The sequence below is a fragment of the Corapipo altera genome, unplaced genomic scaffold (genome assembly GCF_003945725.1).
Source record: "Corapipo altera isolate COAL_440 unplaced genomic scaffold, ASM394572v1 61305, whole genome shotgun sequence".
NCBI lineage: Eukaryota > Metazoa > Chordata > Aves > Passeriformes > Pipridae > Corapipo > Corapipo altera.
The window spans coordinates 196892-224755 of NW_020884909.1; the positions used below are offsets into that span (position 1 = coordinate 196892).

Genomic DNA, 27864 nt, shown 5'->3' on the forward strand with positions numbered 1-27864 from the left:
GGGGCCGCCTTTGCGCCGGTGGCCGGCGCGGCGGCGGCGGCGGCTCTTTCCCCGACGGCCGGTCGGGATGCGGCGGTGCGGAGCGCGGGCGGCCCGCAGTGCTGGCGCTCGGGCGGTCGCCTCTGGCTGCCGCGCTGCTGCCAGCGCGCCCCTGCCCTGCGCCCCTGCCCGCCCGTGCAGCCGCAGGGGTTGCGCTACGCAGGGCATCGCGCTCCCTCGCCCTCTCGCCGGCCGTGTGCGCGCCTCCTCTGTCTCATCGCACTTTAATGTGCCCTGGGCAGCGCCGGGGCCTCGCCGGTGCTGCCGCCCCCCCTCCTCTGCGCAGCGGCCGCCGGCCTGCAGCAGCCTGGCCGCTGCGCCCCGCTCCTGGAAGGATTCGTGTGTGTGTGTGTGTGTGGTGTGTGAGTGATGGGGCGATGTACCCGTGCCCGTGTCCGTGCCCGGAGCCAGGCTCCGCCCCTCGCAGCGGGCCGTCGGTAACTGCGGGAATTCCCGGGGCACAGTGACAGGTTACCTCGGGTTCCTGCGCGGAGCTCCAAAATGCTGTTTGCAAGTCAGGCTGATGCCTTGTGAGACACCCCTGTTGAGTATCTTCCGGGCCCTCATCCGCAGCCCCATAGATGTGTTCTTGGATTTCCTCTCAGAAACAGCCCCGCAGCAGCGTCTCTCTGAGGAGCTGGTTGTGGGCATGTGGTTCATTCGTCCTGGAGCTTCGACGTTTCCAGGACTGTGGTCCCAGCATATGGGTTGATGTGCTTGTTTACAGTCAAACACAAGAGCTGCTTCCAAGGCTGCGCTGGAGTTTCCCACATGCTTATATTTAAACGTGTGTCTGTGTGGTTTCGGGACCGGGGCCTTAGATGTTTTCCTAAGCTGTTCTTTGTGAATGGCAGCCAGCATGAAGTTGTTTATGCCTATATGAAGTTAGCAATTAGGAAGTGGTATGGGAGAAGGTCAGAAAACAAGACATTGTTGTTTGGGCCTGGAGGCTAAAGAAATGAGCTGTCTAATTAGTCTTTTCTTAGCCTGTATTTTTAGTGGTGCTTATGTCTTGGGCACTTGGGCGATTTACAGGAGTCTGCAGTGTGAGTGTTTACACTGATAGAAATCTTGCTCTGAAATGAAGTAGGTTTTATAGACAAGCTCCTCTTGAAATTCGTAATTGACAACATATTAAAGGATTACAATGCAGAAAGTTGAGGGAGAACTTGAATTTTGACCTTTGAATTGTATTATATAGCTCAGAAATTGCTTTTGCTGTGTCCTGAGAGCACACAACACAGGGGGCAGATTAGTCTCTCTCGGGCCTTCCTAATAACATATATAGGAGAAAAATACTCTTCCAGTGTAGGTTATCTGGAAATGGATGTTTTACCTGATGAAGCTCGATTTCAACTTTTTGTTTTAAAATTCCATGGGACATTCCTGGTGTAGATGATAACCTTATCTTAAAGCCTGATCTCAAAACCACTCCTAATCTTCTTAAGCTCTTAACAATCCGATAGACAAATTGACCTAGTATACTACTGCTGGGAGATAAAAGCTTTTATATATTCCATGATTTGGAAAATCATGGTGGAGGAAAGTACTGTAACCCTTATCATATAGTGAATCCATCACAAGCTTAGTGTAGAAAGACCTTACTCTTGGGTTAGGGAATGCTGAGCTTTTATTTTTCAGAAAGGGAAGGGGCTTTTTTGGGTTTGCCCTGGAGTTTTGGTATTCAGTAGCCCAGATCCTGTGTTTAAAAGTCCCGTGCTTAGCAGTGTTTGGAATAGCCAGAACCAGTTTGCTCAGAAGAACTCTTGCAGATACCCAGGTTGCATGGTTAAGTTTTACAGTATACTTTAGTCACAGTAGTGGATTGTTGTTAGTTAGTAATAGCTTGTTGTTATTCGTTGTCTCAAAAATACATAACACATTTTCAGATAGTATGATCTGTGATTCATGTTCGAATTTTGATATAGTGTCATAATTTACAGACAAATACACGATATTTCTAGATTGGGGATGAGAAATGTTGGGGGATTTGTGTTGGGGTTTTTTTTTTCCTCCAGAGGGAAAGACTGTTACTCTTTGTGAAGGTCTGCCTTTTTCATTCAGATATTTGTCATCAGGCGGAAAAATGATGCACTAAACTCGGGCATCAGGGTTGAACTTGGATGGTTTTGATGAGCATCCTCTTAGTTGCACTTTTGATGCAGCAGTCACCTATTAGTGGTCCTAATATATTAACTTCTGATAAAAAACTGTATTGTGATATGGTCTTCAGACATTAGGGGGTAGTGAAATTACTGTAGTTTAAGCGCAAGGTTAAAAGAATGTTTACTCTGTCTTTTCCCCCAGCGGAAAAACCAGTGATGGGTGGGTCTTTTTTGCTCTTGTTTCTTTTGTGTTTTTCACCCAGTGTGTGTCAACAGAATGGAAAGTCTCTATTCATTGCTGTCAAATTAGTAAAAGGATGTTGGACCAGAAATGCTGCATTGAGGAGCTGATTCTTTGTTTCATTCAGAAAATTGATCCTCATCTTAAGAGGCACCTTCCATAAAGTATTTTACCTCCACTGGGGTATCTCAATATTTTATTTTTTTTTTTTTTTTAAGGTCTATGTTAACATTTTCAGGTTTTCCCAACATCTGGAAAGGAAAGATGGCTTTTGAAATTTGTACTGTACTTAAGATATGGTGTGATGTCCATAACCGGTGAAAGCAGTTTTTCTCTTGAACATCTCTGTTATGCATATCAGCTTTTTGGATGTCATCTGATGAACTTTGCTAAATTTAATTAATATTGCTTGCCCTTCTTATGTTTCTAAGTCTTTAGTTAGTTTAGTAGTCGTTTAAGGTGCACACGAGTCTCTAAGTCCTACCAGAGAATATTAAGAGGGATAAGGGAAGGTGCTTATTTTGACAGATAGCTAGGCATCTGCTAAATCTTTCAGGTAGGAGAAGCTGAAATTTCTGCTGAAGGGATCAGTGCCAGTTTTTAAACATATACATGATTGTGAAATGTGAGGAGTTGGACTTCCTCGTACAGATAGTACTGGTGTGTCAGTTAAGTGCAGTAGAAAGCTGAATTCATAGCGGTTCTGCCTAATGCTGTATATGCTAAATAGAGTTGTAATAGAGTTGTATGTTCATTTCAATGCATGTAAACTTTTGTGCCTTTAGCAGTTGTGCATAGTTATACCATCTTTGTGTGGTATTTGTGGTTTCCTTCTCAAACTGGAAAGTAGTTACTGTGGCTTTACAGTGGGAGTCATATTTAATTCTGGCATGCCTGGAGATAGATGCTAGTTTTTTTTATTTATGACATGGTGATGCCTTCACAGCTTTATGACCATATAACATAAATTGAGATGGGAAGATAACTTCTTGGTAAAAACTAGTGAAGCACGTTTCAGTACGTGGATGCTTTTCAAGAGTTTGATTTTGATAGATTAAAGAAAAAAAATAAAAAAGCAAACAAAAAAGCAAACAAAAAACCCACCAAAACTGGAAACTAGCACTGCAGCACCTCTATTTTAAGTTGGTCCAAATGCGATGTAAAGAAATAGCTTGATGGTACTTCTTGGTTAGAATTACCATAATATTGTAAACCTGTTCCTCTGCATGTTTGATGGGTAGAACTAATCAGTCTCGGATACCAGATTAGAATTACCTTTAGCATGTCAGAATTACTCATTATAATGCTGATATATTAGTTTTGCTAATTTTGAATTATACAGGAAGATAGAAGGCTTTATTTTTTACATAACGTAGATGTACTTAGAGTCTAGTAATTATGGAATTAATGTTAGCAGACATACAAAAAATGTTTATTCAGGAAGTTGATTATAAGAGATATGAGTTGCATCTTTATAGTATTAATTTGGGAAATAAATGCAAATATACTCCTTTAACAATTATTTTCAGATAATGTGCATTTATTTTAAGCTATTTTCTCTGACTACTCTATCACTTTTATTTTTTTACTTCACTTTGACTTTCTTTGATAAATTAATATGTAGTGCTTATATGAACTAGAAATTATAATTTTATAGGCTGAAATTGTTCTTTAGAAGTATGCCTTTTAGCTACAAGCACTAGCCAGCTCAAATGAATATTAGCAAATGTTGATATTCTCCCCCACCCTGCCCCGAAAATAAGTATTTAAAGATAGCGTAAAACTGAGATAAATCTATTTTAAGGAAAGTTAATAATATAAAATTGATATGGAAATTTTTTAATTGCAGTTCATGCAGTATGAACAACTTTATCCTTGTTTAATCTAGATGTAAAATATTCAGAATCATGGGAATGAAAAATTCCAAATTGTTTCTGAAGTACAAATTTCAGTTTAGTAACAGAAAAAAGACCACAGATAAGCCTTTAATTTTGAAATGCATGCTCTGCTTTGCAACATCTGCTTATGAAATAATCTGAATTATCCTTTTGGTCTAAGCCACCAAGATACTGATTATTGTCAATATCTTTTGATTCAAACGGGATGACCTATTGAAACTGATCCTTCAGCTGTCAGAAGGACTGTGAATTTTGGGGGCTCCACAGAAAAAACCCATAATGCAGAACTGCAATATAGCTGGCAATTGATTTGGTTTGTAAACTCACATGTCTTTTTTTAGCTACTGCCTTGGCTAAAAGTTACTAGTTGCCTAGAGCAAGGGCAATGTGTGTGTTGGTTTTCCTACTGGTCTCACTCCACAGGCATTGGTGAAGATGACATGGAGTTGCCAGATGAAAAGCAATTTAGGTGTGATGTCTTGTACAGTTTTTGGTTAGAGTTTGTCTGGTTTTGAAAATGATGGTCTCCTCTCACATATGGTAACTAATAATGGATAATCGATCACTCGGTGTGCAGTACAGTCTCAGTTCAAAGAAAAGGAATGCCACGAAAAATTACAGGTATATATATATATATGCATGTGTGTGTAATAGCTTTGTTCATGTCCTATCAGTTACCTCTTAAGTCTGAATGATTCTTCTGGATTTGATGACAGTGCTACACCATTTGCTTTTTCATATCCGTCTGAAGTTGGCATTGAAGGTGCATTACATGTGCTATTTGAGCCTTGCTCTACATCTTTCCAAGATGAAATTACTGTAGGAAAAAAAAAGTTAGGCAGCAGAGTGGATTTTGTGCTCCCTGTGCTTCAGACTCTCGCTGCTTCACCAGTGCTTTCAGATGGGTGTAGATATGGAAAAGTCAACACTCTTCTCAACGTAGTTTGAGAAGCATGTTTACCTTGTCGCGGAAAGGTTAAAATGAGAAACTTCATTAAAAAATGTTAATAAGCATGATTGAGAATGTTGTAAATTTTTGGAAAAGCTATTCTACTTCTAGAAGAATTCTATTAAAATAGTGGGTTTTTTTCTTTCCCCTTTTTATATTTAGTTTTGCTGCTTATAAAGCTCTTTTTTTCACCCTCAAGTTGTCTTAGCAAAATGAAATCCATGTGCACACAGAATCTTTTTGACCCATGGTTTGTTTTTTGTTTTGTTTTGTTTTTTTCCCTGAGAAAGACGGGCTTTCAAACTTTTTCAACCAATAGCATTGCAACTTTTTTTTTCTTAGGTCTTGCACCTCAGCTATTTTAAATGGTCTTGTGTGGCATCTGCTTCATATTAGAAGTTCAGATGGAGATGTGTCATCTAAACCTGGGAGTTGTCAATGTTAATGTGATGCAACACGTGGCTGGGACAAAAAGAAGGTAGAACACCAAAATGAAGGAGCAGTTTATGAAGTTTGCAGTGTCCTGGTTTTGGCTGGGATAGAGTTAATTTTCTTCCTTGCAGGCATGCTGGGCTGGGCATCAGTCTGTGGGTGGTGAGCAATGGTACTGTGCATCACTTGTTTCTCTTGGGTTTTATTCCCCCTCCCCCAACTCCTCTTATCTCCCTTATCTCCCTTTTAATTATAATTATAATATTATGTTATTATTGCTGTTGTAGTATTTTACTTTATTTAAATTACTAAACTGTTCTTATCTCAATGCGAGAGTTTTACCTTTTCCCACTTCTCCTCCAAACCCCACTGGGGAAGGGGGAGAGTGAATAAGGGCTGCTGGTACTTAGTCAGAGGTTAAACCATGACACACAAGGAACTCCATTTACAGGAATATCCTAATATGATGGTGTTGCTTTCTCCCACCTTTGTTTTACTGCGTTTTGTTTGGTTATGTTGTGGTTTCTTGTTTGTTGGTTTTTTTTTTTTTTTTTTTGGTTTGGTTTTTTTTTAACACATTCTGTTTAATTCTTCTATGCTGTTTCTAAACTATTTTTTTTCTTGTTTGTATATGTGAAGTACAGCAAATGTTTGGTCGTTAGAATTCCCTGAAAAAGGAAAAGATTCTTCGTTCTTGATGGGAAAAATACTGTTGTTCTTGTGCTTTGATGACTTAAAATAAAGCTTCCTTCAGGAAGTGACTTGATGTGTAATGTAGGGCAAAGAATGCATACTTCATTTAAGGAAAGATGCAGGAAGTGGTTTTTGAAATAAAGTCATAGGTATTTTCGGAACTGTTTTAAGCAAGCACAGTATAGTGTTCTGAGCTTCTCAAATGCACACACGTGCTCCAAATGTTCATTCTTAAAACAGTCTTCTCTAGATCTTTCTCAGTAAAGAGTCTGCATCCTAAGTCTGGCAACTCAGCAGCTGTTCCCATTATCCCTGGCATCGTGTTTAGGTTGAGCCTCTGCATCTTGCCTCTCATGCAAGCCCTTTGCAGGCATGATGTGTGAAAAAGTAACATCTGTTATCAGTCTGTTGGTGGGAAAGTGTGTCAAGATGTTTCTCTAATTTCTTTTGTAATGACCAGGGTTCTGCATCCACACAAATAATCTATGTTGCTTCTTTCATTGTTTGGCAGCTGGTGTGGTTTCCTTGAACACGGCCTGTCATAATAACCAGCCTTCAATGAAACATTGTAGTATTTCAAAGCTCACATCTCTTAAGCATTTGGCCTTGCTTGCCAGCTTCCAGGATAATCTCAAATGGGAAATTATAATCTTAAAAGGAAACATACTCCATCATTTCAATTACAAAAAAACCCCAAACCAAAACCAAAACACAAACAAACAAACAAAAAACCCCAAAAAACCACCAGCCAAAAAAACTCCAACAAAACAAAACGCTGAAAAACTTACTTAAATATTTCAGGTATTTTTCTGTTCTTTTTTGTAATGTACACAACTGTACATTACAAAATGTACACAAAGATGTCTAGCCAGTATCAGTTAAGAACATAATTTAAACTGTTAAAGGGTGTTTATGATTGGTTTTGATATTCTTTATGAATAGTGGAATTGTACTTTTTACTGTAATACTACTGATCTGTGCTTCCAAAAAAAAAAAAATGTGATTTGTGCATATTTTTTTGGAAGGAGGGCATGAGGAAGGTTGTTATGTTACATATTTTCTGCCAGTCTGTGGAGGAGTAAAGTATGAATTCTGTGAATCTTATTAAAATATTTCATAATCCGCACGCCTGGAAAATTCCTTGTTAGGAATACTACCCTCGGATAATTTAAATATTGCTACAAGCCATACACTGTATTTGTTTGCACAGGTTCTAGTTTGAGAGCCTGAGAAATGGTTATTAAACCACAAAGTATGGCTAGTAACGTTAGCTGTGTATATGGAACAGTTGGGTCTGTCAGGGAATACATGAACAGCTCCTGTGCTGTTTGATTGAATCTGCACCACAGAACTGCAACATACAGTTTGAAAACATTTGCTGCCTGCTTTTTCAGCACAGCTGGAAATTATCCCCCCTTTATCTTTTGCTGCTTTGCACCTGATGTATATTCAAGTTCCATAGTGAAAATATTATAGATTTACGTTAACTATCTGCTTGGATTCCTGCTCATTGAAGTTTCAATTTTAGGCACATGGATACATCTATTCTCAGGAAGAGCCTGTGCAAATGTTTGCAGGATCTGAATTGTGGTGCATTTTTTCCTCCCTGCCTACAGGTTGACATTTTAAAGTGATTTTTTAAAATTCCCTTAAAATGTGTTTGTCTACATTTTTTAAGTGTGTGCAGCTTACTGTATAGATCTTTTCCACAGCATCACTTTTTTCCTGTTTGTAAGTTGATATGGCACAAAGCCAAGCAGGAGTAAGCAGTAGCTTTTGGAAGGCACAGGAACCCTGTGAGTCTGTGATCCTTGTGGTTTTTGTGTGTTTTTGAGGAAGTTTACAAGAAGTATTTATTATATGATCTGTAAATTGATTTTGCAGATTATTTTGGAGATTGGGTACAGTTTAGTCTTCTGAGTGGTTTCAGAAATTTGTTATGATTTTTGGAAGCTTGGGAATGAAGGCTTTTAGGCACTGGTATGATAAGTGTCTTCAAACTTAAGAAATCTGTGATTATACTTGTAAAGAAGTAAAGTAGCAAACTGTGGTACATGGTGCAGGGACATATTTCAAGAAAGTGGGAGTCAAGCTGTATTTGTGGTTCTTCATAGATGCCTCTGGAGTTGAAAAAAGTAAGTGAGACAGAAAAATATTCTTTTCTTCATTGAAACTTAATTGGTTTTTTAAAACACTGTCAGTGTCTTGTGCCCATAGGGATATGCAATGAGATAGAAAAAAATATTAATAATGAAGAATTTGAACACTGAGAAAAAATAACTTAAAGGATTTGTTTATTTGGTAATGGCATTCTGAACAGGAAGGATTAGGGTAGAGCTATAAAAGTGGTAAACACTGTAAAAATGTTACAACAGCGACAAGGATTGTCACCTTACAGACTTGGAAAAAAACACTATTATTGAGCAACATATCTCTCTGGTGGAATAGGGGTTCTCCAGCTAGTTCATGGATTACGCTCTACGGAGAGGACCAGTCAGTACATTGGGGCTTGGGTGTGCGAGTCAGAGGGACCTTGGCAGCCTGGAGAATTGGGGACCTGGTGTTCAACAAAGGTGTCCTGCACTGGGACAGCACAGCCGTGTGCCACAAGGGTTTGAATGGGTGGATAGCAGCTCTGTGGAAAAGGCAGATACTCACTGAGGGCACCAAGCTGATATAGGGTCTAGGGTATGTGACCTCTGAGGAGAGGTGGAGGGAACTAGAGTTGCACAGCCTGGTGAAGAGGCAGCCCGGGGGAAATCCCAATGCCCTATACCCTCCTCTTATGGGAGGATGAAGAAAAGATAGAACCAGGCTTTTGTATGCTGGTAGGGCAAGAGGCTGGGAATAGGACTCAGACTGGAATGCATAAATTTCTAGCAGATATTGTAAGGGCAAATGTTTTTTCCCCCTAGAGGAGAGAACTGGAGACATGATGGAATTTACAGCTTTGGGGATATTCAGATCTTAGCCAGACAAGGTGCTGGGTAGCCTTGGCTCAGGGGTGCTTGCTTCAGGCCCTGTAAATAGAGAAGGAGCAGTAGTTGGATTTTTTCACCATGGTTATCTTAACGTGCTTCCTCCACACACACCTTTTGTGATGGGTATTTTATGTACAAATACTTCTGGGTAAAGCATCAGTAGCAATTTGTATCTAAAGCAGAGCTACATTTCTGCCTCTCAGCCCTTCTTCCTAACTTATTTACTTACTGGTTTATATACGAGCAGTCTGTATGCACTTCAGTTTTTGTTATTTTTCAGTCCTAGAGGTGTAGGGGATGTTGAATCTTGTCTCTTTCCTGCCATACTTGGTACACTTTCTCAGAAAGTGCCAGATAAAGGAATTGAGAGATGTGTTGTTCAGTAATGGGAGGTGTGTTTTTCAAGCTTGTAGGGTATGTAAAATATGAACAAATAAAACAAAAAAATATAAAAATATATTCACTGATGTGTTTTTATCTTTTTTTTGTTAGTTGGTAGCGAACCAGTGTTTTTGATGTGATGACTCTACTAGAACATAAATTTTCTGTAGTATTTTTAAGGGAGAATGTTACAAACAAGAATTCAGTCAATAACATAAAATATGAGCATAGCAGGAAGTAAGCAAAGAGTGAAAAATTGGTATATAACCTCTTCAGGTTGCCTTTCCATGTAAAAGTGAAATTAGCATTTTATGTAAAACTGTCATACTTGTTCTCTGAGTCCTGTTTCTCTCTAAATAGCTTCTTGAGGGAGGCTTTTTAGTTTCTTAAAAAGACTTTTAAGAAATCAGTAGTTAAGTAGCAGATAAATTATTCTGCTCCCTGAAGCAAACACTCTGAAGAGAGCTGATGCTGTTTTGTTTGCCTTATTGACCCGTGGACATAGGTAGTTGCTGGGCAGCTGGACCACAGTGTTTTTCTTCCAAATAGCTGCAGTGTATGGTCTCTCTTACAGGGGCACAGGAAAGAATGGAGGATATCAAGGACTAGGGAAACCAAAGGAATTGCAGGCAATGGTAAGTGAAAGGATTTGGAGGCGAACTGGGTTATTGCACAGAGAGAACTTAGAAATACAGAACAAAAATCCATGAACACCGATTTTCATTATTTCTCCTGTTCATGTAATGACTGATTTCTTTTGAGGATCAGTCATAAAACATCTGAGTCATATAAGGGAATTTCCAAAGTGAGCGAGTTGACCATATTGTTTCGGACTTGTTTAATGTGAATTAACTGAGGTGTCTGTATCTCGTTAACCAGCTGCATGGTGGCTGTGGGTAGGGTGGGTAGTGAAGCCAAATGAGGATATCAGAGTTTTCTGGAGTTACTGAGTCTTCAGTTAGGCTGGGGTCATAAAGCATTTTAAAACAAAGAGTTGTGCCATTTGTTTCATATATTATTCTGTAATGTTTCTAACATTTCTGCGTTGGGTCACATTTTTGTTTCTTGTTTTTTGGATGCTGCATTTTCTGTTTGCCACCGATGTCCCAGAGAGAGAAACATTTCTTCCTTACCTTTGTGTTTCTCCCTTTGCTGCTGTTTTAGCCTTTTGGGGTGTTTTTTCCTCTCAAGTTTAATAGTGACAAAGAGAGGAGTAACAAAGCAGTCAGATTGTTTGCATTGGAAGGCAAGACATAAGAAATCACTCTACCACTGTATAAGGCTGTCAGAGAGCTTTGTTTTCAAGGCACCATGTCTAGTTTTGGAGGCCTGTTGTGTCTCTATGGATTTTCAGAATAAGGTGGATTGGCCAGCAAATAGATACCAAAATGATTGGCACCTGGATTATTTTTAATGTTGATCTTCTAAAGATCTTGAATTTACACAATTTTGGAGAAGGAATGTTGTCTATGATTTATTACAACTCTAAGAGGAAGTTCTAGGATAACTGCTAAGGATTTTATGATCTCTGTAGACAGCAATAGCTGAAAATACTTTTAATACTGTTCAGTACAGTTGGTATGACTTGCTGAATATCTGTGTACTGACATGCTTTGATATTTATTATGCAATCTCTTTGGAGTCACTGTTTAGGGTTGTCTATGCTACAAAGCTATGCTATGTTAACTTAATCAGTATAGCTAAAGGGGCAAGAATGGTCTTCTCAGACATGAAAGTGACTTTGAATTGTTCATTCTGGGAGAGTTTGTCCTATTTTGAGAAACAGGGTAAGTCACTGATATGAACATTTTGGTCTCATAACCCCACTGTTCTTGGGTTAAAGACATATGGTGCACCTGGAGAACTGTGGCTTACAGATGCACTTGCCTGTTCTCTTATGTAGACCACCAGCTCAGAGATGCTTGAAAGTTGAAGTTCCTACCTGTTATGTGTGGTACTGAAAAGAAATTTCCAGTCACATGGGGGCCCATGTGGTGCCTTTGTGGACTTTGTGTATCAGCCCCTTCTCCTTGCAGTCAGTCACTGTGATGAAATTAAGAGATGATTTCATATAAAACATTTGTGTTTTATGCCTTCATCTTGCTTTGCCTCAGTCTTGCTGCCTTGGGTTTGCTGCTTCTTGTGTTTAAAAATTTGGTACTCCTCTCAGCTCACTTAAGGAATCATGCTGGAACCTCCTGGATTGATCTCACGGCTTTCCAAGCCTTTTCCTTGCTTTTGCTACCTCCCAGACCAGTTAAGATTGTTCTTTTCAAGACTGTTGCTGAAGGAATAAATTTCAAAGTGCAGTAAAAATCCATTGGTGGGCTGAGTTGCACCTCTTGCAGATTGTTATGCTCAGCATTCTTGTGACTACTGAAGCTTTTTATGTCCTCATTGGAGCTGTGACATCAAAATGGGAGAGCTATCACATAGCCTCAGGAGAGAGGAACACCAGGACGTGTAGTTAGTTACCTGTTCTCCAGGGCTGTCCAAAGGTCTCAATGGAGAACACAGCAGGCTGAGGTTGAAGAAAGACCTTTGGGAGACATATTTCTGGGATGTGAAAGTGATTCTCAGCACTGGTAAATAAAATGCAGTCTTACTCCCACTGCTTGGACCCCCTGTGAGGATTGTGTATGAACACTGCGAAACTGGGCACAGAACTTGGTTTTTATGGTGGTAACAAGAAGGGCTTTTCACATGAAGCAAACTGCTACTGTTATGAATTTATTACTTATAAAAGAAGGAGAAGTGGATTTTGGTTGGTTTATGCACAAAAAAGAAATGTGGCAGTTTGATCTCTGGTTAAGTCTGAACTCGTGGATTTTTGCTCTGACTACGGCATGTTTTGTGTTGGAAAAACCTGAATAGTGAGAGCTTGAATTCTAAATTTACTCACCCAAGCACTGCAGATGTTACTTTCCGGAAAGCATTGTGAAACAGAGCAGATGGAGGCAGGTTTTGAGGAGTAGATTTGCTCTACTGTCTTCTGAAGTATAGACATAATTCTCATCATCAACCATAAGCAGTTCACGCTTCAACTTTGCAAATCAAGTATCATGAAAACAGAATTAATGTGTGGTCTGTTTGTTGATTTCAGTGCTTATGGCTGTGTTTAGAGAGGCAAATGTGCTCTTGTACTGTGAAATCTGTGAAGGCAAGAGACGTTCTTGTAGACTTCTAGAAGTCCAGTTGATCTTCATTATTATAGAGAGGCTACTAGAAGGCTTTGTTTTGCTTTGAAGATGACAGAGTAGCTGTTGAAAAGGGTAGTGTGTTGAAACAAAGATGGGTATCTCACCAGTCACATGATTTTTGTTCAAACTCTCCTTTCCATATGCATTTACGTCTCTGTTGAAATTTCTCTTTTTTTCCACTCGCTATTTCTGTTATTAACATACTGATGATCGTAAAGAAGGCTTGGGAGTTCAAAACAAGTTGACTGGTGGTAAATCCTGTGTCTGAAGTTCTAACTCTTCTCTTTTTTTTTTTTTTTTTTTTTTGGCACGTATGTTTTCAGTTTGTTTGCTGCTAGAGACGAGCAACACCTGCATGTGGGAATGCTCACAGGCAGACACACAAACTTAGATACTTCATATATAGAACAGTCACTTCTGTATATCTTAAAAAGATCTGCTGTTTGGCAATGGCTACATGCCTTCACTTCTGATTGCCTCAGTGCATTATTTAAAGTATAAAAGTGGTTTGCTGAAACTGGCTCTATGAATTCCTAGAATTATGTGTGTTGAGTGCATTGTAAACTTATGGGGTTCTTTTTGTGCTGTTGTATAGCTAATGGCTTGCGTTTGGGACTGGCTGACCTGGCTACTCTGACACTTCTCTCCCAGTTCTGTACACTACTTCATGAGATCTTGGCTTCAACTGAAATATACCTAAAAGAAAACTAGACTTTTTTAAAATCTGTGTATATACTCAATGCATAAATCTGAGAGCCCCGTGTTATGGACTGGAGAGAGGTATGCCTTCATTAAAAGCAACAGTGGTAGTTTGTTCAGTCGTGTAAAGATACTGGTAATAGCAGTCCCCATCAGAAGAAGTTAGTCACTTGAAATGTAGCCTGTATATAACTGCAGTAATTTGTCCTCTTTCTCAAAGTTTTCATGTCAAAGGGGTATTTTTGCTGCTAAGCTGTTAGATAAACAGCTGAAAACTGCTGAGGTATGTGGATATGTCACAGGTATTGGCTGACGTGCATCTGTGTTGCTGCTTTTGCTTTCAGATGTTACCATGAGTATCAGTTGGAGCACAAGGAGCTATGGTAGTAGGAGTGTTTGGGAGAGCTGGGTCTTGTTTACTTGAGAAAGGTAAGAGTGTGATGGGATTGTGGGAATTCCTGATGGAACAGATTGAGAATGGGTGATAACTAGCCAGGCAAGATCATCAGGCAATGAAATACCTTACTAAGTTAAAAAAAAAAAGGTATCACGAGCTGAAAATTTTCTGTAGCCTGTTACTGAATTAGGAGACATGAAGAAAATTCCAGAATGCGGTTCATTTGTGCAAAACATAAAAAATGAAAAACTTTGGAAATTAAAACAAAATCCAGTGGAGGAAGAAGGTTATATTGTAGTGGGATAACTTTGACTGAACACCAGGTGCCCACCAAAGCCACTTTATCACTCACCCTCCTCATCTGGACAGGGAAGAGAAAGTATGACAAAAGGGTCAGTAAGTACAGTCATTGGCAAAACAGACTTGGTTTGGGGAAATTAATTTAATTAACTGCCAATCAAAAGGCCAAGAAGGATAGTGAAGAATAAAAACAAACCTTAAAACACCTTTCCCCCACCCCTCCCTTCTTCCCAGGTTCAACTTCAGACTTCTCTGCCTCTTCTGCCTGAGTGGCTCAGGAAAATGGGGAATGGGGGCTGTGGTCAGTTTATAGCACTTTCTCTCTGCTGCTCCTCCCTCCTCAAGTTCTTCCCCAGCTCCAGCGTGAGGTCCCTCCCACAGGAGACAGTCCTCCACCAACTTCTCCAGCATGAGTCCTTCTCATGGGCCACAGTTCTTCATGAACTGCTCCAAGTGTGGGCTTCCAGCGTGGTTACAGCCTCCTTCAGGCACATCCACCTGCTCACGTGTGGGGTCTGCCATGAGCTGCAGTAGGACAGCCTGCCTCACCATAGTCTCCACCACAGGCTGCAGGAGAATTTCTGCTCCAGTGCCTGGAGCATCTCCTCTCCCTCCTTCTTCACTGAACCCTGAGGTCTGCTTGGCTGCTGTTGTGCAGCACTTTCCCCCCTATTTAAGTATGTTATCTCAGAGGTGCAGTCACCGTCACCAGTGGGCTTGGGCATGGCCAGCGGCAGTTCAGTTTTGGAGCTGGCTGGCACTGTCTCTTTTGTACATAGGGGAACCTTCTGACTTCTTCTGACAGAAATTAGACCTGTAGCCAGCTACCAAAACCTTGCCATACAAGATGGCCTGGAAAAAAAAAAATCTGGAATTATTCGCATAGGTAACCAATGGAGACAGGCATTGCCTATATGTATGTGTTATTTTTGCTGTCATGATTTTGTCACAACTCCAAGACAGTTGCTTGAAGAAAAAAATGGCTTTCCATAAGGTGTCCTGGAGCAAGATGAGGTGTGTGAAGGGGTAGGTGAAAAAGCTGAAGTAGGGAAGTAGAGTAAATTCAGCATGTTGTATTGTTTTGTGTGTGATTGCTTATGACATAAACACTTTGCTGCCTAGAAAAGATCTACAGCTGAAAAAGGGCAATGTGGTTGAACCCCAAAGCAACTTGCATCTAAAATTGAAAATGAACTGCATTGCAGCCTTTATATTGAATAAAGAAATGTGTATATACAGAAGGATCTAGATAAAGGCTATGAGTCCTGCTTATGTTCTCTAGATTACTCACTTGTGAGAAATCTTAAGATACTGTATATAGTTAAAAGTTTGGCATGGGGGAAAAGTCTGGAATTGTAAATAAAATAAAATAATCAAATTGAAAATGAAATGCTAAACCAAAACCTTTTGATGTAGAGAGAGATTGGTACATTGTGTCTTTTGCTTAGCTTTTGGGGGATTTCAGATTTTTGACTTTACCCTGAAGGCTTCCAGAAAGTTGTGGGAGTTTTGTGGTGGTGGTGTTTGTTTGAGACTTTTTGTGGTTTTTTGTTTTTTTCCTCACACATCAAAGACAAAGCAACTGCAGGACTAACAAAGATGTAGAAATAATCCAGCTATATAAGTGGAATATAAAGAGTAGTGTTCAGTCTAATCTGTGATTTTCAGTAAAATCTCCTTAAGACTGACCTGCTGCTCTGTCATTTGATTGAAATTGCTGCACTTTGTCTGTTGTCTTTGTAAATGCAGTACCTAGATTCTTGTGTGTGTTTTTGCAAGAATCTTTTAAGTGGATTTTGTCTGTCTAATGCCCATCTTGTGGCCAAATGTCAATAGCTGTGATGTTCAGAGTAAACTTCAGAAGGCAGTCACATCCATCACAAGGACAGAAGGAGCTTTGATAACACATTTTCATGTAAGGACAGAGGTCAGCAATGTTGTCTACAGGACTGGAGAGTAATAAACAACACTGAAACCATGTCTGTGGAAGAGTGCAGGGGTTTTTTAGTAAGGAGGAAGGGGAAATAGCTTTGTGCTTATAAGGAAGTTCTCCTTTCCGAGTAACACTTGGTTTGCATGCCAAGGATAAACCCTAGTATTTGTAAGGAATGGTTGGTGTTGCTGTGGGTGACCCATCTTGTGGATGTAGGTGAAAATTGGCCCATTTTGAGCCTTTCCAAAATGCTGTGGCTTATCGAAGGCATCTGTATTGTTTTTAGAAGATTTTATACACTGTGTTTGAAGGATCAGTTTTTCAGTGGAATGCATGGGTGTGGAACTTTTTCACGAACTCCTAGGTAGATGATCTCTTTATGAAGCTTTCACTGTGATGATGCACAGACTCTTTATTCTAAAGAACACTGTCTGCATCCATTGCTAGAAGTGTTTCAATATTATGCAGTCTCTTTCTTTGTATTGAATGTGGTAGTGTGGGACCTTTGTGGCAAAACAGAGGAGGAAGGTGAAATCACTGCAAGAGCTTGTTTGGTTTGTGGAGTTTTTGTTAAGTGTTTGACTGGCTTTGGTTGCTTAAAGGCAGATAAGGACAGCTTTGGTCTATTCAGAGTTCACAGAGCATTTGACTTGTATGTGTGTGTTTTCTCTAATTCATGTCATGAGGCTCTGAATCAGACATCCACCCCTTTATTAGCTATATACAAACAGTATAAGGAAGGTCCTAAAAACTGTGTTTCTAGGGTCATAGCTTCATGTACTTCTAATCTTCAGCTGGAGTAACAGAGCTGCACATTGTCACCTGGCTTCTGACCCCCTTACTCCTAAAATAGATGAATGAACTTCTGCAATTTAACAGTAGCAGCAGGTATAAACTGAGGTAAATCACTTGTCCAGGGTCACAGAGTGTTCTTACAGATACATACCTACAACCTACAATGTGTTGGAAGGCTGGAATTGTTTCTCTCATTGGTAGTGCTGCTGTAACCTGGGATCAAGAAATGAGAGATTGCAACTACTTCTTTTCAGTCTGTGTAGTAACTTCTAGGTGATATTTGTTTCCTCCATTGTTCACCCGTTGTACCTATTATGATGGTATCTATTTTGATGGTCTTTAGGGGGCTACTAGGATATACACAGTAAACACAATAAACAAGTGCTTTGTAAAAGTACATAAATAGTGATGGCATTGATTTGTTTACATTTTTTTACATTTATGTGGAAATAATGATAGAGACAGCATCAGTGCTGAAGGAACATATACTTGGGAACTTGAGGGCGAGGGAAAAAGGGAATAAACTTGTTTTTTTCAGGAAGAGTTTTTATTTTCTGTTGAATGGAGCTCTCCAGTAATGTGAAGTGAATGAAAAATTTCACAGACATTGTGGCCCCAATGTGTGGGTATTTCTTTGACCTTAGCCTTCATTTATATGATTCAAATTGTTCGTGAATCAAGAGAGCTGATTGGTTTTTACTCTGTAACTGCAGTTTTGAGTAATCCTCACAATTCAAGGGACTGAAGCTGAAGACCTCTCATTTTGAAGTGCTGGTTCTTCCTACCTAACCCCAAATAATACTGCAAAATGTAAGCCTGCAGGCTGGTAAATGCTAATCTCAGCTGCTGAATGTAATTTTTACTGGACTCTGCTGTATAATTTGTTCATGTAGCCCCAGTGCTTTCCTTCTGTACAGTGCTAGTACAAGCTTGGTGCTTTTTGTCTAGTGCTTGATATGCACAGGCAAGTATGATGTAAACCATGTTCAAAGCATATAATGAATATTAGACAGCTTTTCTTTCATATCAAGTAAAAACCGGAAAACCTGAATTACTCTTATCACCCAAAAGTGTGTTATAATTTCACAGAAGTGTAATAACCCTATCATACAGAACTAACTATCTGACTGCACTTTTTTTCCCCCTAGCTGAACTGCTTATTAAAAACATTTTAACATCGCAGTTATTTTCAACTTAGTCTTCATTCTCATAAGCTTTTAAGTGTGGTTGACATTATTGGAGAGAAACAGAGAATTTCCTGTAAAAACTAAGCATGTTTCCCATCATAAGATGTGGCTTCTGTTATGAAAATAATGTAGACACATTGGCAGTTAGACAAGTGAGGATCTGTGTCTAGAAATTCAGAGCATAACTTAGTCATTTGATTCTAGGAGAAATAAAATTAAATGGTTATTGAAGCAAGCTGCTAATAGTACTTGAGTTATAAAATCTGAATTGTGCTTTTCTTTCTCAAAGTGGGTCTTGAAAGAAGATCTGTACCTAGGACTATCAGGAGCATTAAGCAAGGCTTTCAGTCTTTCTGATGGTTTCTGCGAGACTGCTTGTATTGAGAGCACTTATTTTAGTTGCTGCTCTGTGTTGTGCTCTCTTGAAAGGATACTTTGAACTCATTATAGCATCCCACTATTGTCAGAAGTGGAAATCTTTTAGTGTGAGCTTGTGTCTGGGAAGTGTTCTCTCCAGTTCCTTTTTTTCCACTGTTTAGTTTTGGTCACACATACCCTTCTTTATTTCCTTGATACTCAGATCCTAACTCCTAATAATGTATCCCTACATTCCAACTTGTCTTACAATCCATCACTTCTGGGTGTCGTCAGGAAGAAGATAAAAAAGGACATCAGTTCCTCTGGAAATCCTTTCTTTTCTCTCTTGACTTCTGCAGCCCTAATGTTATCTGGTATTCTTTCCTCTGGTTTCAATTTGCAGGCATCTGAGCCCAGAAGGGTCTGTCATGTGCCAGGTGCTGAGCAATGTTCAGACTTCTCTCAGTCCTTGTATCCTGCTAGAAATCAACATCTGGCCCACGGTCATGTTTCAGGAAAATCATAGGGTTGGTACCAGGCTTCTGAACCAGGAAATAACATGCCATGCTTTTTTCTTCATTACAGTCCTTTTACTTACATTGCTGTTGTGCTTGGAGAGGCTGTATTTTTCAAAGTGGTGCAAAAAAAGAAAAACTGGTAGTCAAGCAGACTACTTTCAGAGTGGGGAGACAGTGTCATAAAGATTCTGCCTGATTTGGGATTGGGAGATTGACCTGTTCAGGCACTTGTCAGTCTGATCGGACTACTAAGCCTGTGGGAAACTGGTTGTGGCCAGTAAGCCACACAACGTCTGTTAATGGGTATCTTCTGCCAAGAAGGACTGCTGTGAGTCCCACTGTTGATGGCATGGTCTGTCTTGAAGCTTTACTGAGACCACACGAAAGTACTGAAGTACCTTCCAAAACCTTGAACCTGTCTGCAACTGGCTTAAAAGTCTGGAGGGATGTTTGCAGAAGGAGAACAATGATTTTTGGAGCATGTAGTTCTTGTTTTGTCAGATACAGGCTAGTCCTAAAACAGTCTAGATTGTACCTGTCCCATCATACTACCAAGCTTCAGGAAGGTCCTGGTCGGGGGTGTTGAGTTGGAAGTCCTGTCAGGCACATTGTGGTCAGTGGACTGGACTTTTTCAAGGAACAGCGAGTAGCTTTTCTTGATCAACATTCTTATTGGAATTCATGATATTCACCCAGTCATCTAATTTAAAAGCTGTAGAGTGCAGGTCTGTATGTGGTCTTCCTGCCCCTCCCCACACCCATCTACCTTATCAGTGTTCTGTGACTCTAAATTACAGGCTCTTTAGAATGCACTTTTTAAGGCACTGGAAAACTCTGAGTGTATCTCATTTTCAGTCTTGTTCTTTAGTCTTTTTTCGATAAAATTCTCAGTGCAGAACTTCCGATGGAATTAACAGATGAACTAACAGAACATTTCCATTTAAGGGCAGGAAGGAAAAGGAAGTTTTTGGTCCACAAGTGTAGCTGGGATTATTTTTCTTCTTGTGTGGATTCTTTTGTAGTTACTGGCACTGAATTTCATCAGTCACTTTATTTGCCCCTCACTTGCTATTGTTAAATCTTGTCATAATTCTGTTGTATTTGTCTTCCAATTGACCCCAGGTCATGTCCGTTACTGATTTTTATAGACTAGAAAACGAGGATTGCTTTGAAACTTTTAAGGCCTTGTCCATTAATTGCAGAATCATGCTAGACAGATGAGGATAAACGCTCCTTAGTTGAACAGTTCTGCCCACACTTAATCAAGCATGTTTGCAAGTGCAAGTTTGTGGAACTGGCTGGGTCATGTCTGCTGCATGTGCTTTACTGACACAGTGCTGCCCTCCCTGCTCCTGAATAGAGCATGTCCTGAGGATATTCTGGAAATGTGGAGGCAGTGCCCTGGCAATGGGGACAAAGGTTGCAACACAGGTAGCTCCTGCTGATTTCACTCATGATTCTGTCTTGCTGCTTCTCTTTTTATCTCCTTGAAGGTATATTTTGTCCTTTCTCTTCTTTTACTTTGAAGTTTCTTAAATGATTTTTCCTGTTTAAAATGATAAGTAGTGGGGTCAATAGCCTTGATTTTAATTGCTGTGAATAATTAAGAGCTTTTATACTAACCCATCACTGCTTCTTCAAGATGACTTACGAATCTACTGATCCCGCCTTCCCCTGCTTTCTGGGAATGTGTCCACTCCACATTCCACTGCTGGGATTGCCTCTTTTTCATGTCATTCTTAAGGAATATCCTAATAGAAAATGTTACTTCAAGCCAGAGTGTACAAAGCTGTAATTTCACTAGAGTTGGATGGAGATTGGAAGATCTTAAAAAGTCTGCACAAGTCTAGTGGTTTCCTCTGAAATGTGCTTCCAGCTGTTATCAGTATTCCAATTTAGGCTGTGTTTTTGCACCTACTTGAGAAGCTCAGGTCCTGTCCACTAGTTGAATCAACTTGCTGCTTCCTAGAAATTAGCAATACCAAAAATTATGTCTCATGTTTGCTTTGTTTGTCTTTTAAAGAGAGAACAAAAGAATCCTTTCCATGCGGTAATTACCCCTCAGGGTAAATAACTGGAAATAACAGCATAAATTTTTTTAGTAGGATTTAAACAATGCTATTGAGGAGAAGTCTCCTGGATGCGGTAGTGGTACACACAGGACAATCTCCCTGCTCTAAGAACTTTGTTCTTCAGAGGCAAAGTAAACTGTATTCTGACAATGTTATTGTGAATATACTGACATCTCATTGAGTGAGTATCACAAAAGAAGGATGGACTGTGCCCTTACGGGCTTTTGCAGTAGAGGAAGTGCTGGAGGCAGGATTCCTATCTTATATCTGCAGTTGAGCTAATGGGAAGAGAAAAGGCAGAAGGATTCACCCTGGGGAGTTGCTGTACTTAATTAATGTGGCAGCCACGTTTTCCAAATAAGCTTTCACTGGAATGTTAAGCTTCCTGATACATAACATCTGCTTAAGGTCCAACTTAAGAAATGAATGAATATTTGACTGTTCTGATAGATGGGGAAGCTGAAGTATCCTGTCTGGGATAGCATTAATACTTCCTATTAAAAAGAAGTCTTTGGTGAGGTGTAGATTATCATTAGCATGCCCGTGGACCTAGTCTACTGGCTAGGTGTTTAACATCACATCATCAGTCTTGTGTTATTTGGTAATATGCCTCAAGTAGAAAGAAGGATGAATGACATAAATTTTAAAAAGTGCTGCAGTGAGAGAAATGGACATTTTGATATTTGTGTACACATGTATAGCAGATCTAGTCATTGTAGCAAAGAATTGTGGCCCGTTTGAGGCTGAGAGAGAAAGAAAAATGAACAATTAAAGCAAGATGTGTGATACTGAACCACTGTGTGCCTAAAGGGTGAGCTTCCAAGAGCGCTCAGGAAACTTCTCTGCTGTAGTTTAGTTTTTTTCTATAGCCATGCAAACATACGATAACTATTCTGTTTCTTGGTTCTGAGTTAGAAAAGTCTTTTTAATGAACACGGTTCAACTCCTGAATGTTCAGGCAGTTATGTAAACTTTTTCCACTGCTATTTTTCTCCTGTGAGGAGGAGCTTCATGTCCCTGTGAAGTCTTAAGTTTTAAAACATCTTCTGTAATTTAGGAAACTGCAGGTTAAATATTGTATGTGCAATTATCCCAGAAATTGTTAGAATATTTGTTATGTACTATTATCAAACAATATAGTTGTTATAATCTTTAACTCATGCCAGATACACTTAGTACTTTTTCCAGTTCCTGCTGTGTGAAAGCTCCTTCCGGGTTATTTGTTTTAGAACTTTTGCAAAGTTGTGCCCTCCTTAACTTACGTTATGCACCTTGACCTTTTGCTTTCTCTTCTGATGTGTCTTTCCTGTAGCGTTCAGAGACATTATTCCCTGTTTGATCACTGACTTTCATACTGTTATCTAAACCTATGGCTTAGTGTTTTCAGGCATAGTTACCTATGAGTTAACTATGAGTTACCATAGTTAACTATGAGTAGTCCTCATAGTTACCTCTTCTCTAAGTTAAAACATGCTTGTCATTTTATGATCCTTTCATATCCTAATCGTTCTTGCTGCAAGTTGCTGTGCTGTGTGCCAGGTTTGAGCACAACCTGGTGTGTATGCCTTTGACTGTTGCTGCTCTGTGTCTGCCTCCCTGGCAAATCCAGCTCTCTTGTAATCTTCACACCTCAGTCACTGAAAGCTGGTGAAGGAGAGAAGTATATTAATGTGTAACCTGAAGTACGTCATGAATATGTTGTTGCTACCAACTTACTCACTCCTAACCTTTTAAGCCTTGTTCTGGCATCCTCTTTGTAGCCTCCTAGTGAATGTTACCCTCAGTTAGCCTAGCCTCTGGTAGTAGGCCTGAGTCCCATGGGTGTGCTGCTGCATTGAACCCAGCTGAGTATCCTTTTATGTGTGCAAGTGCTTATTCCAATACCTTGATAATTAACTTCCTTAATTGTACAGGTTTGTTTTCATGTAGGGAATGATTCAGAAAACATATAAATTCTGGAAAGATTGTATAGTTGAGTTCTCTGTGTTTCTTTGTTTCTGTGTAAAATATAGTCATTTGGAGGGGATGAAGACTTACCCAAATGCAAGCAAAATTCACATTGTACTCAAAATACGGTACTTCGAATCCCTCCTTCATTTTTCCTAGGAATAAATAGTGAAGGCCTGTTTAAGGTCTCTGTCACTTGTGTGACCTCACAACAGTTTTACAGTCTGAACTAGCAGTCAGTATGTGCAATAAATAGCACTAAACTCCCTCCTTTGAGCAGTGCTGAAACTTAGTCTTTTGACTTCTCTTAGAGCATGGTTTCTTCAGGTTTTCTGTTTGGAATTAATTGGAATTTTAAGCTCATGAAAAACACAATCTTTGATGCAAGAGCCCACCAATATATATATAACGGTTTTTTGGAAGAGAACCATTCTTAATCCAAAAAACTTAATTTGCTTCTTTCCAATAGTTAGCCCTTGTATTGGATCACTGTATTGAATTACACCTTTTTCGCGCAAGAGCACAGATAGTGAGCAGTGTTGTAATGAATTTCCTTAATGCAAATAAATTGTATCATGGGCTTTATGACTCTGCAGGAAGAACATCTGAATATGTGTGTAAATTCCATGTTTACACTGATTATGTCTTTGGCATTAGATCTCATTTTACTTTGCAGTCAGTTATATAGGGTCCTCTACTTGGTAGCTGTGGTGCTCTTACTTAAAACTTAGCAGAAATCAGCAAGCTGAAAAAAAGGAAATATTTTGTGTAAGGCTCTTATAAGATTTCCAGGTTCTAATGAACAATTGTGGCTCAAGGATCGTAGCCTTCCTATTTCTTGTCACACACATACCAGAATTAATTGATTGTGCATTCTTAAAATTGTGGATTCAGAACTTTTGCTACAACCCAGTAAGCCCAAATTATGGCTTTTTTAGAAGGAAGAATTAGGGCACAGTTATTTCTAGTTCTTGCATTGAACTTTTCTAAATTAGCTGTTAAATTGAGCAGACATTAGAAACAGTTTTTCTAAATTCATGGCTTTTGAGTGAATGTATGTAGTTGGGGAACTGTTTTTTTACTGTACCATTTCCTTTCATCTGGTATATTTGCCTCCTACTGAAGATAAAAATGACTTTTCATATTTTGATGTTGCAAGTGAGAAGGTTGCAAATGCACATTAAAAAAAAGCACAAACAAAAACAAAAAAATCCCCCAAAAAACAAACTGTGGGGTTTTCTTCCTTGTTCTCCAAATAGGCAGGCAGCAGTATGATTTTGGAATAATTTCATGTTCTGCTGCCTCCATATATTCTCACCCTAAAGCAGGTGGACAGTATATTATGTCCTTGCATCCTCATTTGTGGGTTGCATGGTGTCTGGAGAACTGACCGAAACAACTAAAATTTGGAGAAAAAAGTAATAGTTGTATTGCTCTTGAGTTGAGACAACTCTGGTAGTGGGACTGGGGATTAGAGGCAGTGAGCACGAACTGCAACACAGCAGCTTCCTTCTGAACATTTGTGGGAGGGACTGCACTTTGGCACAGGTTGCCCAGGGATATTGTGGAGTCTCCCACCTTGGAGTTTCTCAGAAGCCCATCTGGATTTTGTGCTGAGCAACCTGCTCTAGGTATTGAGGCTTGAGCAAGGGGGTTGGGTGAGATGACCTGCAGAGGTCACTTCCTTTCCCAGCCTCAGCTATTCTGTGATTCTTCAGTCTTTTTTCACAGCAGACTTGTTTCCATAGTAATCAGCAATGATGGTAAATTATTTCTTCCACATTAAAAAAGCTGTCAACATTTTTCTCTGAAGCATGAAATGGGAAGTTGCTACCTCCAAAAAAATGTTCTCTTTCTTCCAAAAGTGCTTTCTTTTCTGATACTTGGAAGGCATTTCAAAGAAAAACAGTTGACCAGAAATTGATTTAAACTAACTTCAGAGGGTGAAAATCAAAAATCTTATATGATAAGTTTCTGTTGAAGGCTGTAGATGAAGGTCAGTTTAGGTAGAGCAACCTAACTTCTGCTTTGTAGAATGCATCTTCCATAATAAGCTCTTTGGAGGAAAGGGAATACTGAAGAAAATACACATTTCTGTTAAAGCATTTGTACTTTTGTAATATATTTGGCAAACTTAAACTTTAATTTTTTTTTGTAATGTCAACTGCTGCTCTAACTTGGAATTTAAATAAGAATTGACAGCTTTTCACAGACCATAAATACTGTTTCCTTACTGTCTTTTCTGACAGAAGAATTTTATGAAGGAAGGTGAGACGTATGGTTTGATTGAATGGCTTTGATTTGAATTTGTCATCCTGTTCATAAGTTTTTTCTGTTGCTGAGAAGCATAAGCCCTTAAAAGCTTTGTCAGTAAGCAAGCATAGTGTAACTTTTAACCCACTGGAAAAATTCCTACTCCATGAAGAGAAAAGAAGTCACAGAAAATTTCCTACAGAGAGAGTGAAAATTGCTTTGGGTACAACAGAAACCTCCTAAGCATTTAGCAGGCTCAAAAACCACTAAAAATGTGCAAAACAAACCAACTGGTTTTATTAAAGAAGCATCTTGTTTTGTTATGACAGTCTTTATGAAGGCAAGGTCATATGTTTGCTTTCCGATTGAGATGACAGGGTTTTAAAGCTCTTTAGTTTTATGGGTGGACAAAAGAAAAAGAGAAAAAATAAGGAAATTATTTGTAAAATTATGTATTTCTGATTAATCTTTGAAGTGAAAAATGCATATTCTGCCTCTGAAGTGCTAAATAGATGAGGTGGTCCAGCCAAGGCACACATTCAGATGCGTCAGCAGTGTAAATTGCTGATCATTGAGGAAATCCTGTTCATGTGTTCTTTAATTCAGTGCTGAGGTAGCACTTTACCTTGCAAAAACTTTCTACCTTCAATATGAAAGAAGAGCTGCTAGGAAAAAAAAGCCCATGTCATTTTGGAGAAATGTACAAGACAAAAAAATCTGTTTTGGCCGTTTTTACTTACTGTCACTTCTCCACAGAACTTTTGTGAAATACTGTGTATATGAATTCCAGGTTTTAGCAGCAAATATTGGGGGGTGAAGGTGGCAGGCTGTCTGTGAAGCAGTTTGCTATCTGGGAATGGCATAGGCAGCCTGTTCACCAGGGCTTTCATAAGGAAATGAACTCTGGACATTTTTGCAGAGCTAGCCTGGAACACTGGCAAAAGAGTTCGTAGACAAAAGTGAAGCTCTTCAGAAGAATTAACCAACCCAGACCTTGCAATGCCTACGGGGTCTTCAGTCTTAGGGATCATAACAATTTCACCTTGGTTAGCTGAGAGGGTGCTAGTGAATAAGGTGGACACACCTTTCGTGTGCTGTTGAAGTCCACTGGTCACTTCCAACCTGGCTGTTTGTGGATTGCAGCCAACAAAAATATTAGCTGGAGATTCTTTGTTTGGTAACTGTCCTTTGCAGCTACTCTGACTCTGGAAGTTTTTCAGAAGACATAAGGAAAACAAAGGGAGGGGTTGTGTGTGTGTGGTTGTTGGACTTTTGCTTCTTTGTGATACACTTTTTTGTATTGTTTGGCTTATGTCATCAGATGTTGGGAACATTGGTGAGGGTAGAGTTTTTGTTAGAAGTAATCTAGAACATCTTCTTTTTAGAAACCAAATGTTCATGTTTTGCAACAGCTTTGAAGGTTTATATGGAAGTGCTCACATCCTGTAGTAGAAATTAAACAAACCGAAAGGGTTCATAATTCTGTTGTGCTGGCATTTCCTTTGAGCTCTCACTCTTAACAGTGTGCTACCAAAATTCTGCATCAGCAGTTGAGGAATACTGAATTGCCTTTTGGATAAACTGGCATTTTAGCTGACCAGGAGTGCAGCAACAGAGGCTTAACTGAGCTTGCTTCAAGACTGCTCCCTGGGGTTTTTCTTGCCCGCAGGCGTGTCACATATATTTGATTTGCATGTAGCAGTTTGTTTCTAATGGTCATTATCCTTTGCATGGTACCTCCACTGGCAGATTTACCAAGCCATGGAATTTCCAGCAGCCTTCAGCAGGCTTGTACACTGCAGCTACTGTGCAGTGACTGACTACTGCCATGGTGTAGCAGCTTTTAAAAGTGCTGCAGATGAAGTGCTGTGGGTGTGCTTTTATATTTAAAAGGATTTAAAGTCAGATCAGATTTTCGTACAGCATTTTATTTCTCTTTACCAACATAGCCTCCACTTCTTTCAATGGCAGAGTGTGTGTATTTTAATAGAAAATGTTATTCTAATATCTAAAACACTTATGAAATGTTGGTGAATGTTAAAAACACCAGTATGGGCTGCATTGCTGAAGAGGTATTTCTAGTGCTGGTCTGTGTCAAGGAAAAGCCTTTTCTAATGCTCTAAATCTTTGCCAAAGTGAAAGAGACTCTCCAAACAACTTAGGGGGCTGCCAATTTAGCTTTAGGACACAAGCACAGAAATTCTTGGTGTTTCCCCAAAGATAAAATGTACTTCTGCCATTGGAATGTTTTTATGAATTTTTTACTTTTTTCTTAAGAGGGTAAAGTAGTTAAGGGTAGGAGTTAAAAGTCCATTACCTTCCATAAAAAATTTCCCTCCCTCATTACAAAAACAACTTGTCTTTCTCAAAAATCAGTTAGAAACTTTTCTTTTTCTTTGACGTAACTTCCCATTCCCAGACATCCTCACTGTGTAACTGGTCAGATAGTTTTTCTAACTGATATCAGAATTTCGCTTTTAGTTTATA

The 27864-nt window shown here is 39.5% G+C and overlaps 1 protein-coding gene across 2 annotated transcripts in view; it reads left to right on the plus strand.

Annotated features, from left to right (window-relative positions):
- The window catches only part of RNF38 (ring finger protein 38), a 107403-nt gene that overhangs the window by 798 nt on the left and 78741 nt on the right, over window positions 1-27864 (plus strand). The window contains exons 1-2 of one of the 2 annotated variants that reach the window (XM_027653037.1): window positions 12244-12304; window positions 13963-14047. The exons of the other annotated variant lie outside the window; for it this stretch is intronic. Coding sequence (XP_027508838.1) covers window positions 13999-14047 — 49 coding nt within the window. The 5' untranslated portion in view covers window positions 12244-12304; window positions 13963-13998. Of the gene's footprint in view, window positions 1-12243; window positions 12305-13962; window positions 14048-27864 lie in introns of those variants that run through there. 2 annotated transcript variants of the gene reach the window in all.